General features: G+C 35.3%; 1 protein-coding gene across 2 annotated transcripts in view; it reads right to left on the reverse strand.

The window, feature by feature from the left end:
- Nucleotides 1-1,665: 1,665 nt before the first annotated feature.
- nol11 (nucleolar protein 11) overlaps nucleotides 1,666-17,065 on the reverse strand; it is a 57,535-nt gene continuing 42,135 nt past the window's right edge. The window contains exons 8-18 of one of the 2 annotated variants that reach the window (XM_042758103.1): nucleotides 10,827-10,903; nucleotides 10,593-10,716; nucleotides 10,380-10,468; nucleotides 6,068-6,115; nucleotides 5,264-5,448; nucleotides 5,053-5,178; nucleotides 2,732-2,962; nucleotides 2,550-2,628; nucleotides 2,304-2,396; nucleotides 2,104-2,211; nucleotides 1,666-1,879 (exon numbers count right to left, since the gene is read on the reverse strand). In XM_042758103.1, coding sequence (XP_042614037.1) covers nucleotides 1,766-1,879; nucleotides 2,104-2,211; nucleotides 2,304-2,396; nucleotides 2,550-2,628; nucleotides 2,732-2,962; nucleotides 5,053-5,178; nucleotides 5,264-5,448; nucleotides 6,068-6,115; nucleotides 10,380-10,468; nucleotides 10,593-10,716; nucleotides 10,827-10,903 — 1,274 coding nt within the window. In that variant the 3' untranslated portion in view covers nucleotides 1,666-1,765. Of the gene's footprint in view, nucleotides 1,880-2,103; nucleotides 2,212-2,303; nucleotides 2,397-2,549; nucleotides 2,629-2,731; nucleotides 2,963-5,052; nucleotides 5,179-5,263; nucleotides 5,449-6,067; nucleotides 6,116-10,379; nucleotides 10,472-10,592; nucleotides 10,717-10,826; nucleotides 10,904-17,065 lie in introns of both variants that reach the window. The other variant, XM_042758102.1, reaches the window with a different exon arrangement.

The raw sequence follows: 17,065 nt of genomic DNA on the forward strand, positions 1-17,065 counted from the left end.
TGCAACACCTGCTGACTGCAATGATAGAACTTGAAAGATCAAAGACAATTTTTAATATAACTCAGACTGGATTCGTCTAAAAGAAGAAAGTCATATACAACTAGGATGCCTTGGGGGTGAGTAAAATGTTTTTTGGGTGAACTAACCCTTTAAAATCAATCAGCTTTACAGTACTAAACATGAAAAACCAGAGTCACTTTCAGAAACTTCTCCAGTGTGGAGCTAGCTAATTATAATTTTTTTTTTAATAGTTTTTATAAAATTATTTATATGATAGTTTGCTTTACAGAGATCAAAGCTTGATCTAGCTCAGGACTGTTTTGATTATCATAACCCTATAAGGCATTTTAAGAGATTATATAGTGAATAAAATAGTTTATCTAAAAATAAATATTTTGTTTCTCATCCATATGACTTATAAAAGGAGATGTTAGGCAGAAAGATGTCATTCAGTTACTTTTTCATAAAGCCAATTAAATGGTGAATTAGAGTGTTTCTCTGTTATCTCATTTTGTGCCAAATATATTTGTTTGTATAATTTAATAATTGTAATTACATAATGATTTTCAAAAGCTGAAGTGATTACCTTTATTTGTTAGAATATGTATAACTCAATATTTCAACTAATTGCAAAACCTGAATAATCAATAAATGTCTACTGATTAAAGTTTTGCATCTTTTTCACCATCTGTTTGAAAATCTGCAATTGTAGCTATTTGCGTAATTATCTTCCTTGCATGGGTTGTGCACCGGCACTGCTCCAGCATGGATGAATCTAATGTGTGGCTATCAGTTACCGTACCGGTGTTGATACTGCACTTTTTATTCACCGATTCTACATCTTGAAAGACCCAAATAAGATTTTTCACTGGAGAATGTCATCTGAACAAGTAAAAAAAACCATTACAATAATTTCTAATCAACCTAACAAACTGTTATTACAATAAATTGCGCTATCAATGGTGATTAAATCTAACTATTGGTTAGCTCATATCACAACAAACCAATTATTATTGTTTTCAAATAGCTGACATTAATAACATCAGCAACGCATGAGTGCATGTATTTAATGTGTATTAGCATTACCTGTATATTTCAATTTCTGTAATCTAATCTCTAATTGTCATACCATTCGAATTCTGGGTTTGACTAAGGGTGAATCTCCAGTCACTGATGATTGTCGTTTCAACCTTTCTGCATTACAATCCGCCATTGTTCCAGCTGCTGTGAGAAAAGGCTATCTGTCACCTGCAGCATCCTCACGTGCAATTTAGCATACTAGCCGGGACAACTTCTTTGTTTGTAGATGTGACGTAATAACGCAGCGCCATGCTCGAATTTCCCGCGAAAATCACTCAAATTTGAAAACTTTATTACAAGCCTACCATTGTGAATTGAGTTAAAAGCGACAGTTTTGAACACTGGCTGGTAATGTACTTGCTTAAATTTATTTTGAATAATTTTTAACCAAAAAAAGTTATGGACTGCAGCTTTAATCAGTGAAAAAATCTATGATTAGTCGATTGAAGAAGTTGGGGGAAGTTGTGGCCTAATGGTTTGAGAGTTTTTTTCCATTTAATCATTCTAATAATCGTTAGATTAATCGATTATCAAAATAATTTGTTGCAGCCCTAGTTCGTACAGACATGAATAAAACACATTGAGTATGATATACTGCAAAGCTTTATTTCAGTAATTTCATAATACATTTCATAACAGGCAGAAAACAGGGCACATTTTATTAAAAATAACCTGTGCAAGTTATCTAAAAGAGCTCAATTACTTGTATGGCGTACATGCCAAAATCTTCAGACTGTTTGGAATTTTTAAGCACTTGAAGACTTCCCTCAATTTTGCCCAGTTCAGCATACAGTTTTACCTGAAAAGGGTTGCAAGAAATTTTTCATTGTAATTTCAGCTTTATAAAATAAAAAGCACAGAATTGTAATTTTCCGTCAACAATAAGATTAGATTCAACTTTATTGTCATTGCACATGTAAGGTACAAGGCAATGAAATGCAGTTAGCATCTAACCAGAAGTGCAATAAGCAGTAAGTACAGGATATACAGTGTCTACAATAAGGAATAAGGAACGTGCCCTACCTGTGATCTCACAAACTTGTGAAGATCAAAGACCAATCTTTTGGCTTCTGGTGCCACAGCCAAGACGGTGAAATGAGCATCTAGTAGTAAGCAAACCCAGTCTATGATCTTTAAAAAACAAAAGACAAACACCAACCTTAGACGAACAATATGTAATGCGAAAAATAGTTTGAAATAATATTTACAGTTTGGTGACAGACCTGAGAAATACTTGGGGTCCGTAAAGCTCGGATTTGTTTGTGGGCATCATGAGAATATTTAAAATAAAGGAACCTCAGATACTGTAAAAAGACCAAAAAAATGATTTGAGAGAACAGATCAAAGATTATATTTTTCCCATTGATCCTTTAACAAACAAAGTAAGGCATATCACAATTTAAGGGACTAAATAATAGGACATTGTATACTCAACATAGGCTAGATGTGTTGGTTTGTCTGATACTCACTATGACCTGTGGCACCGTGAGATCTTTTAGATGTGGCAGCAGGGATCTGTCACTGTACGCTGTCTGCAGAACCTCATTTCTATCAGTCAGATTAAAGAAAACATGAAACCAGAACAACACAAAAAAGCATAAGGTTTTTTTTTCTCTTCATTTTTCTGTAAACCAGTAAGAGCAAAGGATACAGAAGGGCACCCTTGTGTAACCCCACAGGACAGCTCATATCCAGTGATAAGGGATCTCTTTGTAGCTTGTTGCTGGGGGTATCAGAGACATCACTCTCTAGTGCTGGGGGGCAGAAGCCGTTCAGCTGCCCTCCCTCCTCATCTGATCGACTGTGTGCCTGAGTCAGCTCTTTCATGAAAATTACACTGTCTGTGTCAAGATTCACAGTCTCCATCTCCAAGTCTGGAGTACTATAGTCAGACAAAGGATTAAAAAAAATGTTTTACATCAGTTCTTTTCAAAAGGCATTTGTGCAAAAAAAAAAAAAAAAAAAAACTAAAAAACAACAAAAAAAGTATTTCTGGGTTACTGTATCTTCCGTAAAATAAGTTGGGACAAAAGGTGCAATTGACCTATTGTACGCCCCCCTTAGTTACAGTTGCTCCCTCGGACAAACAAACAGAGTTGCTCACTGCATCTCACAATGACAGCTGTCGGTGTGAAAACCTTGTTCCATGATGTTTTTGCACAATTTTGGACACAGAAGGGCCACCATTCAAGTGGGAATTAAATATTCTATGGAGGGATATATAAAAGATTTTAAAATAAACATGGTGGGTAACTCGAAGCGAAGGTTTACAGATCACAATGCAAGCGGGAGAAGTCTCATATTACGGTCGTCACGATTGTGGATGACAACATCCCGGATCAACACTGTTCATGTATCGAAGGAAACGATTAAATTAATGTACATTTAACAAGTTTAATTTGGAAAGGCACTGAAATGTAGACCTTTGTTTATGCGTTTTTGACCTACACTTTACATGTGAGAACAGTTCGCTATTTAGGTTTGTAATAGCACTAGCTTAAACGTTTGCTAGTTTTAGCCAGAGATACCTTGCTGAAGCACAAGATGACATTAACGTTCTGCTTGAGCAGATGAAAATTGTAAGTTAACGAGAGTATGACAACCAGAAAATGAACATTTTTGTCTCCATTGGGATTGGGGTTAAATGCTTAGGGACATATTGCTCTGTTTTGTTTGGGTTTAGGAAATGTATGAATTATATTGCCCATCCTTTCAGGATACCTGGAATCAGTGTTACAAGTACCACAGGCACATTGTTTTTTTCAATTTTTTTTAAGCATAAAAACAATCAAACTGATGAGCGCTTTGGATCTTCCAATGTTTCTCTATGTCGCTGAAACCTAAAAATCTTCGAGTTCCACTCCCCGTGCAACTGACACTCGACTGCCATTGGCTCATCTGCGTTCGAGGGGAGGGGCTTAGGTCAACTGCATATTGTTGAGGGAAAAAACAAAAGTTGCATCGGTGTACAAGTTGCATGATGCATGTTAATAGATACAAAAATAAGTAGGGGTGCAACGATAAATCGATTCCATTCTCCGAATGCATTGTGATTCTGAGCTTAGGGTTTTCACAGCAGATGGCGGACTAGGCTAGTTTTTAACCGCACACTTAAAAGCTGACAAATAAGAGCACTTCAGCGTTCTGCTGAGTAATGTACGTGGTTAAATGTACTTGCACCTCTGCTTTTATGACACAAAATTAATGTTAAACATCCCACTGTGAACACTCCTGTAATTCGCTTCAACCTTTTTGAACTTTATGAATGATTTTAGGTTCAAGTGGTGTGTGTTTAAGGAACTGGAAGCAAGCAAAGTACGGCTGTTTCTACAGCACACAGTGCCATCTGCTGTTAAAAACTAAGCTCAGAATCGATTTCAGAGAGAATCATGATCCATTTGGAAAACAGAATCAATCCACAAAACGATTTATCGTCACACTCCTAAAAATAAGGTAAACAATTGGCAAAATAAATATTTACAAACACTACATACTTCATAATGGCACTTATTATAAACAGCATTTAAGCCATTATAAAGGCCAAACCTACAAACAAGCTGAACCGGTTTTGGGCTCACATACCTCCCTCTCATTCAACACAAATTCAAATGTTTCAATATTCGTGATGCAGCCTAAAATTTGATTGCTAAACTATAATGTAAACTAGGCTTTGTACTTCATGTCCAAAGATCCACAAACAATAGCATCCTTTACGTGAGCACATGTTCACAATGACCAAAACATTCCTACATACGACAGACAATTTCAACTGAGCCATGTCATTTTTTCTATATTTGGTTGACTCGGTTTTAGTTTTTTGATGAATTGGCTGTGATTTCAAGTTAGCAATGCTAGAACTAATTTGTTGCGTGTGCACATATTTGCTTAAAAAAAATGTGACATTCTGGAAAATACAGTATTATGGCTCAGTTATTAAGGGTGTAAAGGTCTTAATGTGAGCACAAAACTCACCTGAGAATAGCTTTGAGACAAGCGCAGGTGACAGCTTCAGGAATGTCAGAAAATATTTGGAAAGCAATCTGACAGAGATGGAAATCTTTCTTCACCATGGCCAATGAGAGTAGTTCAGGGCAAACACTACATTTCCAAAAACAAGACAATGAGCATAGTTACACAAAACACTAGGAGATGGGAGACAGGGGCTGAGCAGGTGAGTTCAAACCTGTAGCAGAGGTACCGAGTCTCCAGCAGCTGTAGAAATGCACACTGAGGGTAGAAGTTGGCATCTGTTTGGGATCTTGAAACCAGCTCTAATGCCACCCTGCCTGCTGCCAGCTGGAGGTCAGCCTGTGGAGCCCGACGAATAAACTCACCCACCTCTGCTTGTACATCCTCTACTGCACTAGTCTAGCAAAAAACACACACTGCATGGTCACAACCTAATGAACAATCCATCTGCAAAGGTTCTTGAATATATATGCAAACTCAAAAAAATAAATTAATAAACAAATGTCCCTTTTTCAGGATACTGCATTTTAAAGATAATTCAGTAAAATTAAAAAAAAAAAAGCTGTAAATTGGAAAGGGTTTACACAATGTTTTCCATAAATAAAAACACCAGAAGAAAGAAGCCTAGGCTCTCTGATCATCTGCATGCAATAGGCCTGCTGTAGGGAGGCATGAGGACTGCATATGTGGCCAGAACAAACTAGCCAATAAACTGCAATGTTCGTAAAAGACACCGAAGACAGTGCAGTCCATGAGGATGAGAGTACTGTAATTAAATCAGATGGTCGCTACACCAGATACTGACTGTTACTTTTGATGACAGCATCTCTCATGATGCTTTGCAGACTCTGCTCTGGCTGTTAATGTCTTGTCTTGGAGGAAGTGTGGCTTTGGCAAGATATCTGAAGGGTGGACGGGCCCTCTCCCCTTATATACTGTCAAAGCTAGCTTGCTATTGCTAACCTCTTGAATGTATCAAGTTACAAAAAAAAACAAAAACACTGAGGCAGCCTTATACCTTTATATGTTCAACGAGTTGATCCACTGTCAGTGCAGACTTGACATTCTGCAAAAACAGTAAAAAAAACCTGTTAAAAAAACATTCATAAGTGACAATAACAGATAGAACCAAAGCACATCTATATATACAGTACAATCAAACAATTTAAACTAAAATATTAAAATCAAGTAAAAAAAAAAAAAAAAAAAAAAAAAAATATATATATAAATATATATATATATATATATATATATATATATATATATATATATATATATATATATATATATATATATATATATATATATATATATATATATATATATATATATATATATATATATATATATATATATATATATATATATATATATATATATATATATATATATATATATATATATAGTATATATATATATAATATATATATATATATATATATAAATATATAAATATATATATATATATATATATATAATATATATATATATATATATATATATATATATATATATATATATATATATATATAACAATGAGCTCTCCGACATGCATATGGGAGGGCTTTCAACTGAAAGTACTAACAAACATGCCTGAATCATAAACTGATCATGCAGTACAGTTGAATGTTTCCTACAAAAAAAAAAACAAGACAACAACAAAAAAGGTTCGATATACACTTTACATTAAGTAATAAAATGTTTTTTGTTTGTTTGTCACAGGGGTCTTCAACTTTCAGCATAGTACTTATTTTTCTATTTAAAAACTGGGCCATAGTCCCAAATACATATATATTTATATATATTGCATTTAACCTTAAGGTGGTTTCAAAAAAATTTAAATGTTAAATTCAGAGAATGTGAGTGGAGCAGTGTGATTTTGACTGAAATGAACCAATACTGATTTTGACAATACTTTAGGCCACAAATTTTGTCAAGGAATGAACGTAGTGTGCCGTTTCTGATCAGTTGAATGAGGAACGGGAAATGGTGAACCCGGAGTGGAGTGATTATTGAATGCTTTGAGCGTGGAAGATAAATTGTTGCTACTCCACTCTGCTCACATACTCTGGTTAAGTTTAAAAGTTATTTGAAACTTGATGACCCATGTTATCCCAGCATTACATTTGTTTTAAACCTTTCTAAATCTTACAAGATTTCCAATGTGACCCTATCAAACTGTATTTGTAAGGGTGGGAATCTTTAGGCAGCTCACAATCTTGATCTACATTTTTATTAGGGCTGCCCCTGACTAAGTATTGGTTCATTTAATCCATTAGTCGAATAATTGCAAGTTTATATCGGCGGGGCCTTTAATATGTAGCCTATTCCATGCTCAAGAGGCATTTATTTATCATTTGCATAGTTAACACTGGGGAAAACTGGGCACTGAAATACTTGTGATGAGGCTCAGACATACAGTGACAATTACAGGACCATACATAAATAATCAAATGGTATACATGAACATACAAAATATAGACATAAGGGTAGGGCATTAAGATATTGAAGTGCCATGTGCAATTCCATAGGCAGAATAATAAACACAGACAGAGCAATAAATACAAATATGTGGTTAAAATAAGGGTAGACAGTGTTAAGAGTATTAGGTAGTCCTTAGGTACAGAGATAAAAAAAAAATACTGAGGAAGATCAGTGTCCAAAGTGTCAGTGTAGAGTGTAAAGTATTGCAGCAAAAGTAACAATACAATACAATAAATAGTAAACCTTAAGAGCAGTAAGTAGTCCTGAGTAAGAAGTCTGTGTCTAAAGTGGCAGAAGTGTTTAAAGTTTTGTCAGTAAGTGATTGAAGGTCTAGTTGAAGGACAGCTGGCTGTTAAGCAGTCTGATGGCTTGAAGATAAAAGCCGTTCTTCAGTCTGGTAGTCCGTGATTGGATGGATCGTAAGCGCCTGCCAGATGGCAGTTTGGCAAACAAGTGGTGAGCAGGGTGAGTGAGGTCCTTGATGATGCTGTAGGGCTTTCTCGAGCAGCGCATTTGACAGATGTCCTGTAAGGCCAGGAGTTTGTGTCCAGTAATAAAGCTTTGCTGTACTCCCCACTATCTGAAGAGCTTTTTGGTCAGAAGATGAGCAGTTGCCATACCATAAAGTGATGCAGCCAGTCAGAATGCTCTTTATAGTGCAGCGGTAGAAGTTTGACATGATGTCAGAGGAAATGCCAAACCTCTTCAGCCTCTGCAGGAAGTAGAGACTGACAGGCTGTTCACACTATGATCTCTGTGTGTGGGCTCCAGGAAAGATCCTCAGAGTGACTTCCTGTAATCCATGATCATCTCCTTGGTCTTGCTGACGTTTAGCAAGAGATTGTTTGTAGCACACCATACAGTGAGTGCATTAACTTCATCTCTGTAGGATGTCTCATCCCCATCAGTGATGAGTCCTAGGATAGTTGTATCATCAGCAAATTTGAGGATGATGTTGGAGTTGTACTTATCAGAGCAGTCGTAAGTAAACTGTGAGTACAAGAGTGGGCTGTGTACACGTCCCTGTGGGGCGCCAGCGCTGAGTGCGAGCGTGGAGGATGTGTGCTCAAGCATACTGACAAAGCTTGCCACAAATCATGAGCAAAAATGATGGCGTATTTTGACTTTCTGCACAAGGGCACACTTTGGCTTCCAGTATGAAACATACGATGTGTCTATAGCGCTCAATAATGCTCACACTACCCTATTTTTTGGGTAAAAACAGGAAAATAATATTTCTGTCTAAAGAAATTTTAAGTAAACAAGATAATCAATTCTTTCTTTAGTGTACAGAAGTGTACATGATTTTTTCTCAGTGGATGCCTAAGAGGCTCATATTTCATATTAAAGACATGGACTCGATTTTGATTTTGCATACCTCCTGACAAAAAGAAAATTCTCTCATAGATATTTATCATAACATTTTATAATAAAACCTTAGACCCTTCTAATGATTTATACTTATAGGCTACCTCCATATTAACTGGTTGCCCTGCAGTAGTCTAAAATAGTGTCCTGATAAATTATTAATATCATCTAACAATTATATATTTATTCATAAATACTATATTTGTTATTTTTAATAATGTAATACTGTTATTAAAATGGTAATATTTTGTATTTATTTTTGTTAATACTTTTAGTATGAATAATCATAATTATTATTATTAGTCATACCAATATATAAGCACAAAATTCTGGGACAAATTAAGCTGCCCTACATACAAGCACAAGAAGCCTAGTGTTCTTTTATAATTGGGCTTTTCCCCAAAACTGTGGGGCAAAAATTTCCCAAAATTATACTTTCATGCTTTTGCCGGCAAGTACACTAATTCTCATACTTTAAGGGTATTTATAGCTCCAAACATGCTGTGTAACTGAGGTACTTGTTACATCATAAGAAAAATGGCATCTACGCTAATTAGTCTATTTCTTTCTGAGGTCACCATAGCCACCATATCCAGCCCAGATGGTGGATCAGCACCTAGAGACGACCTCTACAGCCCTGAATATCAGCAGAAACCAGGACAACTACATGAGCCCCAGAGACAGATCACCAGTGAAGAATTTGTCTCCTAGACGGCCATCGGGACAAGACCACTGAACCAGATGAGCCCTCTGCACAATCTAACTTTGCTGCAGCATGGATCAACCTGCAACCTGGTTTGACTGGCCGGAAGAGAACTGGCCCCCGACTGAGCCTGGTTTCTCCCAAGTTTTTTTTTTTCTCCATTCATGGAGTTTTGGTTCCTTGCCGCTGTCGCCTCTTGCTTGCTTAGCTGGGGAAACTTAATTTCGAGCGATATTGTTGACTTGATTGCACAGATATTATTTAAACTGAACTGAGCTGGTCGATGACGTCATTGAATTCAATGATGAACTGCCTTTAACTGAAAATTAATAAATAAACAATTATCCTATTACAAATAAACAATACATTCACTATATATATACTACAAAACTGCTTTAACACAATCTTTACCATTAACAGATCTATATAAATAAAAGTGACTTGAAGGATTTTCTCAATGTAGATCGTAATGCAGGTGAGAGGGACTACATCTAATTAAAATACATACACCACTCACTATTACTCTGGTGCCAGTGATTATACCCCTTTACCCATTTCTTAAGTTGCTGACCCCTGGTTTCACATTTAGTTGAATTTACATTTATCTATTTGATAGATGCTTTTATATATTTAGTTAGATTGCAATCAAGGTACACATTTTTTTTTAATCAGTTCTTGCTTTCCCTGGTAATGAAGCCCATGAATCTGACATTGCATGAACATCCCCACTATAAAATCTGAACTGAAAAACTGGCATAATTGAAAAGTGTCTTACATTTCTGGTTGACATTCTGCTCTTGATTTCTGTTGTCTGTGTGACGTCACTACAAGTCCAGGAAGTCACAAAGCTGCGTGATTTGGATTCTGCTGAAGATAAGGCAAAAGGTATTTTGACACGTTTTTCTGTTTTTACATGTTAACATTTCATATATGTCGCTCTAGAACAGTACAGGGCAGATATTCCATATTTCAACAGAAAAGTCTTTACCACTCCGACTTGTCTGCTTCAGTTTTCCCATAGCAGCTGCGAGAGATGACTTCTGGCAATCAAAAGGAATTACTGAGAGCATCTTCCCATGAGGGACATACAGCTTCCCAGAATAACACCACAACTGTATTCAGGAGAAATTATGTGTTTAACTCAATGCATGATTAAATTATGTATACCTTAATGAAAGGTTTAAAAAGAAATGTATACAAATATATAAAACAGTAATCACACCTGACTATAGATCCTTCCTGCCATTTCTTTACTAGCCTGAAGAGTTTGAAAATGTGTGTTCCAGATGCAAAGGTAATCTACGGATGACAACAACTCAATGATCATTCCACCAATCAGATACAGAGTGATAAAAGAGGGAAGGGAGTGGGGGTGGAGGGAAGTAAAAAAAAAAAAAGTAGTAACAATCACAATGTCATTCAGGAGTAGGGGTGTGCACTAGTCTGTGTTTGTGGAAGTCTTATATTGCACGAGCCACTAGCTCACATTTGAGAATATGTTATTAATTCAGATAGTATATCATTAGTAAGCAACGAGTTATTGGGGAAATAAAATTGAACCACTGAATTAAAAACAATGTCTTTGGGTGGGTGGGGACAAGGGAACATTAAAGCTACATTTTTATGACTGCAGATATATAAACAAACCTCAAATTAGGAAAGAAAGTTGGCGCATGATGGATTTTCAAAAGTACATAAGTAGGCCTGGGCGATAAATTGGTTTCAGTATTTATCGATGGTAAACCATTAAAGAAATAGAAAAAGAAAAATGTTCGATAGCGCACGATAGTTTCATGCTTTTTTAATTTAAAAGCACACTATGACAGCCAAGCAGACAGAACACACAAACACATGCTGAAATGAGTGCCATGCCTGTCTGCGATGAGGAGACTGTGAATCAAAAAAAGGAATTAGTCTAATTTAAAATAAAAATTTGCATTCGAATGCAAAAACAGTGTATTTGAATTTTAGGTGCGTGTCAGGGAGCCTTATCAGTGGCACATGAGATGCAGTTATGATTAAGTAAGTGTCGTTGTTGCATTTTTATGTTTTTGTTAGCCTATTCAGTTGAACCCACAAGATGCGCCGCTGCTGTGTTTTCCATTTAAAATTAGAGAAATATAGAAGCTCAATGTGGAGAAGATATTGTTTAGGTTAAACCAAGCCATTCACACAGAACGCATATTCAGCGCATTTTTGAGATGCAAAATGACTGTTGCACTCGCGTCTCACACAAGAGATGATTAGAAAGCCATGTAAAGTTAAAGGAGGTTCAACTTTAAGAGAACATGTCTCGAGAATTTGTGAGGGTTTTATTCCATTCCACTGTGTCTCATATGTTTTTAAATGGAATCGTGTGATCGGCGCTTTGGCTATTAGTATTAAGCTATGCATAAATACACAATGCTCTTTTGTTCATAATTGTTTATGCAACTTAAAATCATTTGATTTATAAATATTAGTTTAGACGTTATGCATTTTTTTATTTTATAGATGACAGTTATTTTATTGCATTGACAGCAGTTGAATGAGGTGCATTATTCTGCTCATTGCGCCCTCCTGTGGCCTCAGGGGACAGGCCAAATGTTTCCCTACAGGGGTCATATGATGCTTTTTTAAAGATCATTATTTTGTTTATTTGGTGTAACAGAATATGTTGACATGCTTTAATGTTCAAAAAACACATTATTTAACAAATACTAGGGCTGGACAATAATTCAATATCAATATGTATTGCATTATATTTTTTTTCAATAAGTGATATAGCTTTTAAACATTTCCGATATTTTGATATACCAGTGTTTCCCATACATTGATTTATTTGTGGCATTTGACTTCGTTGAATAAACATGAACACTGCACGTTTCAAAATCAAAACACGTCGCGGGTGTTTTATATGAATGTATCTCTGTTTTCAGAAAAGTTTCGATGGCATTTTCATTTTATCTGATAAAGAAGCGTTCATAAGCAGAGCTGCTTTGATTATAGCCATTACTGGAGAACCCACTGGGTCTACCGCTCTCAGATGAGCAGAAAATAATTCTTTAAAACATTAAAAACTTTACTGTTCAAAAACTTTTGACTGGTAGCATATATTAGCCTATAGTTTGAAGGTAAAGATATTAATTTTAATTAGGTGGGTCTGAGACTATTTGACAGTGATTTCACATTTATTGTTTGTATGAAGGCTAAATAAAAAAATACAAAAAAATTCCCCCCTAAAATATTAAATGGTTTTAAATGAGTTGTCAGACTTGGTAAATTCATTTTTCATAAGTTTGTATACACAGACATCTGTTGTGGGCGTTCTTTGCAGGTTTTACGAGGCTTTTTTAATAGTGTTCATATCGATATCGGAATTATATCGTATCGACCGAAATTAAGAAATATATTGTGATATAAATTTTGGCCATATCGTCCAGCCCTATCAGATACTGTACATTATTGTAGGTCCTCTATGCCCCACCTTTCTCAAACCAGTGTTAATTTTGGCAGGGATTTTTGATTTAGTCTTAGTCTTTATCTTGAGACGAAAATGCCTAATAGTCTTAGTCACATTTTAGTCATTTGAGTCTTTCATAGTTTTAGTCGACGAAAAGTCATTGCATTTTTGTCAACTTTTAGTCATTACTTTAAGCCATTATTTTAGTCAAACTGCAGTTACCAACATTTATTTTGGTAGCTATTTTATATGTAGTTTTCAAACAAAAATAGTCATTAATTCTTCTCTCTTTAGACCAAATCAGTTAAGCTTATGAGAAATTTTAATCAAGGACTGAATTTGGAAAAACTTAAATGACGACAATTTTCATTTTTGGGTGAACTATCCCTTTAAACAGTAGTGAAAAGGGAGCAACTTATAAAAATTATAGTTGTTCATATATAATATAGATAATTTAATTTTTGAAATAGAAGCACAATAAGAAAAATATGAAAGACATAGAAATTAATATAATTTTTTTAGATACAGATTTACTTAACATGTACATTTATTTAACATCTTTTGTTGGTTAACATTAATGACATGGATAGGTAACTTAATATTCTACACGAAAGACATTTGGACTACTGTGTGTGTATTTGAGCACTGAGAACTGATCGCACGCTGGATATGAAGCTGAAAAAGTGGAGCGTGCGCGCGAGAGAGAACAGTACTATCAGCGCCATTCCACCTATCCCGCCTTCATTAACTTTAAGTTAATCGACAATGAATTGTGACTCCTGGGAAAAACGGGACGTCTGGTCACCTTAACCCTACCTCTTCGGGTGCTGAGGCCATTGTTTCAGATCGCTAGTTCGTGTTCTGGTAGTCTATCCATCCACTGTGGCTGCCATACTCAGACTATGTGAACACCCCTTATCCGATTGCAATCCAATGATAGGGACGCACATTTTAAATGACAAGACAGTAGCCTATAGGATGTATTTTGAATGTCAGGTAGTCCTCAAATAACATTATAGTCCCGTCTCGTCCTGTTAACAAAGACGCTGCATACATTTCGTCATAGTTTTTATCATCATATATTAGGTTTAGCTCGCCAAGTCTCGTCTTAGTCACAGAAAAAATGTTCGTTAACGAATATTTTTCATCCTCGTCTTCGTTGACGAAATTAACACCGTCTCAAATGTGTCGTTTTCTACAAAGTCCCTCCTTCTGACAAGAGCAGTCACCTCTGATTGGCCAACTGACCCAGTGCATTGTGATTGGCCGATCACAGCAAGCACTCGTCTGAAACGTAACGCCCCTTTCCATAATTGCGAGCTTCATCTTTCAAAATAAATGTAAAGACGGTTAACAATGTCCTTAGTTTTACCATCAGTTCAAGGCCGAAAGGGGAACAGAGTCACGGTACAGACACAGTAATGTAGCTCGTATCTGTTTGCAGTGCACAAGCCACGGACAGTTAAGACAGCTGACTCCACTGTTTGACTGTCTTTCTCTCACGCTCTCTCTCACACACAGATGCAGATGTATTTGAACATTCAATAGCAAATACTTAAACTAATAACAAAACATACAGTAGCTGATTCAGAAGCGCCAGATTGTCGTAGCAAAGTCAGAATTACCTCCTCTCCCAGGTTCACGAAACGGTCGTCCATAACATGCATTGTTCTGTTGTAATCTTAAAGATTCCTAAATGCATCTACTTTCGCAAGGCCAAATAAAGTGGTTTTGCTTTCGCCTAGATACACAGCATCTCCCTGAGATCCCATCATATGACCCCTTTAACACTTATTTATAGGGCTGCAACAAACTATTATTTTGATAATCGTTTAATCGACTAATCACTGATTATTTCACTGATTAATCAGTAGACATTTGATTATTCAGCTTTTGCAGTTACCTGAAATACTGAGTTATACATATTCTAACAAATAAATAAATGTAATCACTTCAGCTTTTGAAAATCATATTATGCAATTACAATTATTAAACAATTAATTTATACAATAAATATATTTGGCACACAAAATGAGATGAGAGAAACTTTTATTCAACATTTAACTGTATTTGAAAAAGTGCTATCACCTTAATATAATAATAAATAAATAAAAAACCTTTCCCAATAATATAAAGATTTTATAATTAGCTCGCTCCACTCTGGAGAGCTGCTTTATAACAGAAAATCAAGTTGAAATTTTGACTGAAAGTGACACTGACTCTGGTTTTTCATGTTTAATACTGTAACGCTGATTGATTTAAGGCTATTTATTGCAGAAAGTACTATATAAATAAACGTAATGTGACTGGACTTTACTGGGGTACTGAACTGGTCCGTGTATCTTTTGGTCATTTGATTTTTTGTTTAATATTGAAAGTAGAAAAATGAGAAACGGCTCCTTTTTCGTTTTTACATTTTTTGCAAAAAACGAAAAACAAGAATTTGGCTTAATTTGTAGTTTTTCTTTCAGGGGTAGAAAAATGAATAAACAGCTTGAATATTCGATTTCTACACGTGGGTGGGAATTAAACGCCCCTTTCTGCTGATTGGTCAGAAAAAAAAATAAAAAAAAAATCAAACTGTCATCAGTTCTTCTGCAGTTCCTCGCGGCAGAATACTAGTCCTCTGCTGCTGCTGGGGGGGATTTCATAGCCTACCCATATTTTCCAAACTGTAAAGTCACTTTTTATCATGATATATACTGTGATTTATTCTAAAATGACTTAAATAATGCATTTAACGTCAAATAACCTTAATGTAGACTTTTAAAAATAGGCGCATCAAGCAGCCTACTAGCTGTGTATTGGTTCATGTTTTTGCGCTAAAGCAGTGCATTCTGTTGTTTTTCTTTATTTTTCAACGGGACGACATTTTTTAGTCATTTTGAATGTACACAAATAAAAATATGCATTTTACCATATGACTATAAATGACAACTTATTAAATTATTTCCCCCTCTTGAGGAACAAATCCAGGTGAACATCAACTAATTCTCAATATTAATTAAATAACTGTTTAGATTGCTGCATATTTCCTGTGCACTTCAATACTGGTCTGTGCTTGACAGTAGACACGTTTTTGTGTTTTATTTAACTAGGGTAACTAGTCAGATGTTGTTCTAAAGGCTTATTAGGTCTACCTTCTTTTTTCCGAAACACACACAAAAATGTCCTGCTCGCACTTACCCATTTAATGGCAGAGAACGGTGACTTTCACTTTTCATTCTTTAAGCGGATGCAAATCTGTCATTAATTAATATGCATCTCGTGGCGTATGGTATATTCCAAACGTTCTGAAGGTATACAGTAAGGTTTGGTGAGAAACAAACCAAATGGCATTTAATTACATTTATGTAAATCTTGTGTTACATTCCTGTGTGCGAGTGCACAAGTGTCAGACTAAATCAGACTACAGTTACTTTTTTATAGATTACATATTATTGACACAATAGAAATAAATGATTCATCGTTTATTGATTCTCTCTAATTCCCCTTTTTTTTTTTTTTTTTTTAAGTGTTCCTTTCTAAAATAGTCTACCGCTTATATACACTCAGAAAGTCTTCCAGTTTGTGGACATTCACACAGTTATCAGTCATTAATCCGGTGGCTATACAGCATTTGACCAATGGGTTTACAAAAATAATTTCAGGTTTAAGAAGTGTGTTCAACATTGCATCAACTACTGATGAACGCATTATTTTTTATTTAAATGATCACTCAGTAGGTTAACCATGTATTATTATGTATTATTGAAAGGCTTTTGTCTTTCAAACTCATTAAAATGCACAAATTCTCATTATTTCTTATTTGCAGACATTCTCAAACTCTTTGTCCTCTGAACCTCTTTCACCTAACATATTTACTTTGAAGGGTGGTCAATCAGCAATTCTGTAAAAGACAATATCTCCCTTGCGTTAAACTAAAACAAAATCAACTATCCTTTAAGTACCCACGCTCAAACAGCAACATTACACACTAAAGTTAAAAAAAGTGAAATCATAATCAGTGATCCTTTAAG

Source organism: Cyprinus carpio, chromosome A6, assembly GCF_018340385.1.
Source record: "Cyprinus carpio isolate SPL01 chromosome A6, ASM1834038v1, whole genome shotgun sequence".
In the NCBI taxonomy this organism is placed as follows: domain Eukaryota; kingdom Metazoa; phylum Chordata; class Actinopteri; order Cypriniformes; family Cyprinidae; genus Cyprinus; species Cyprinus carpio.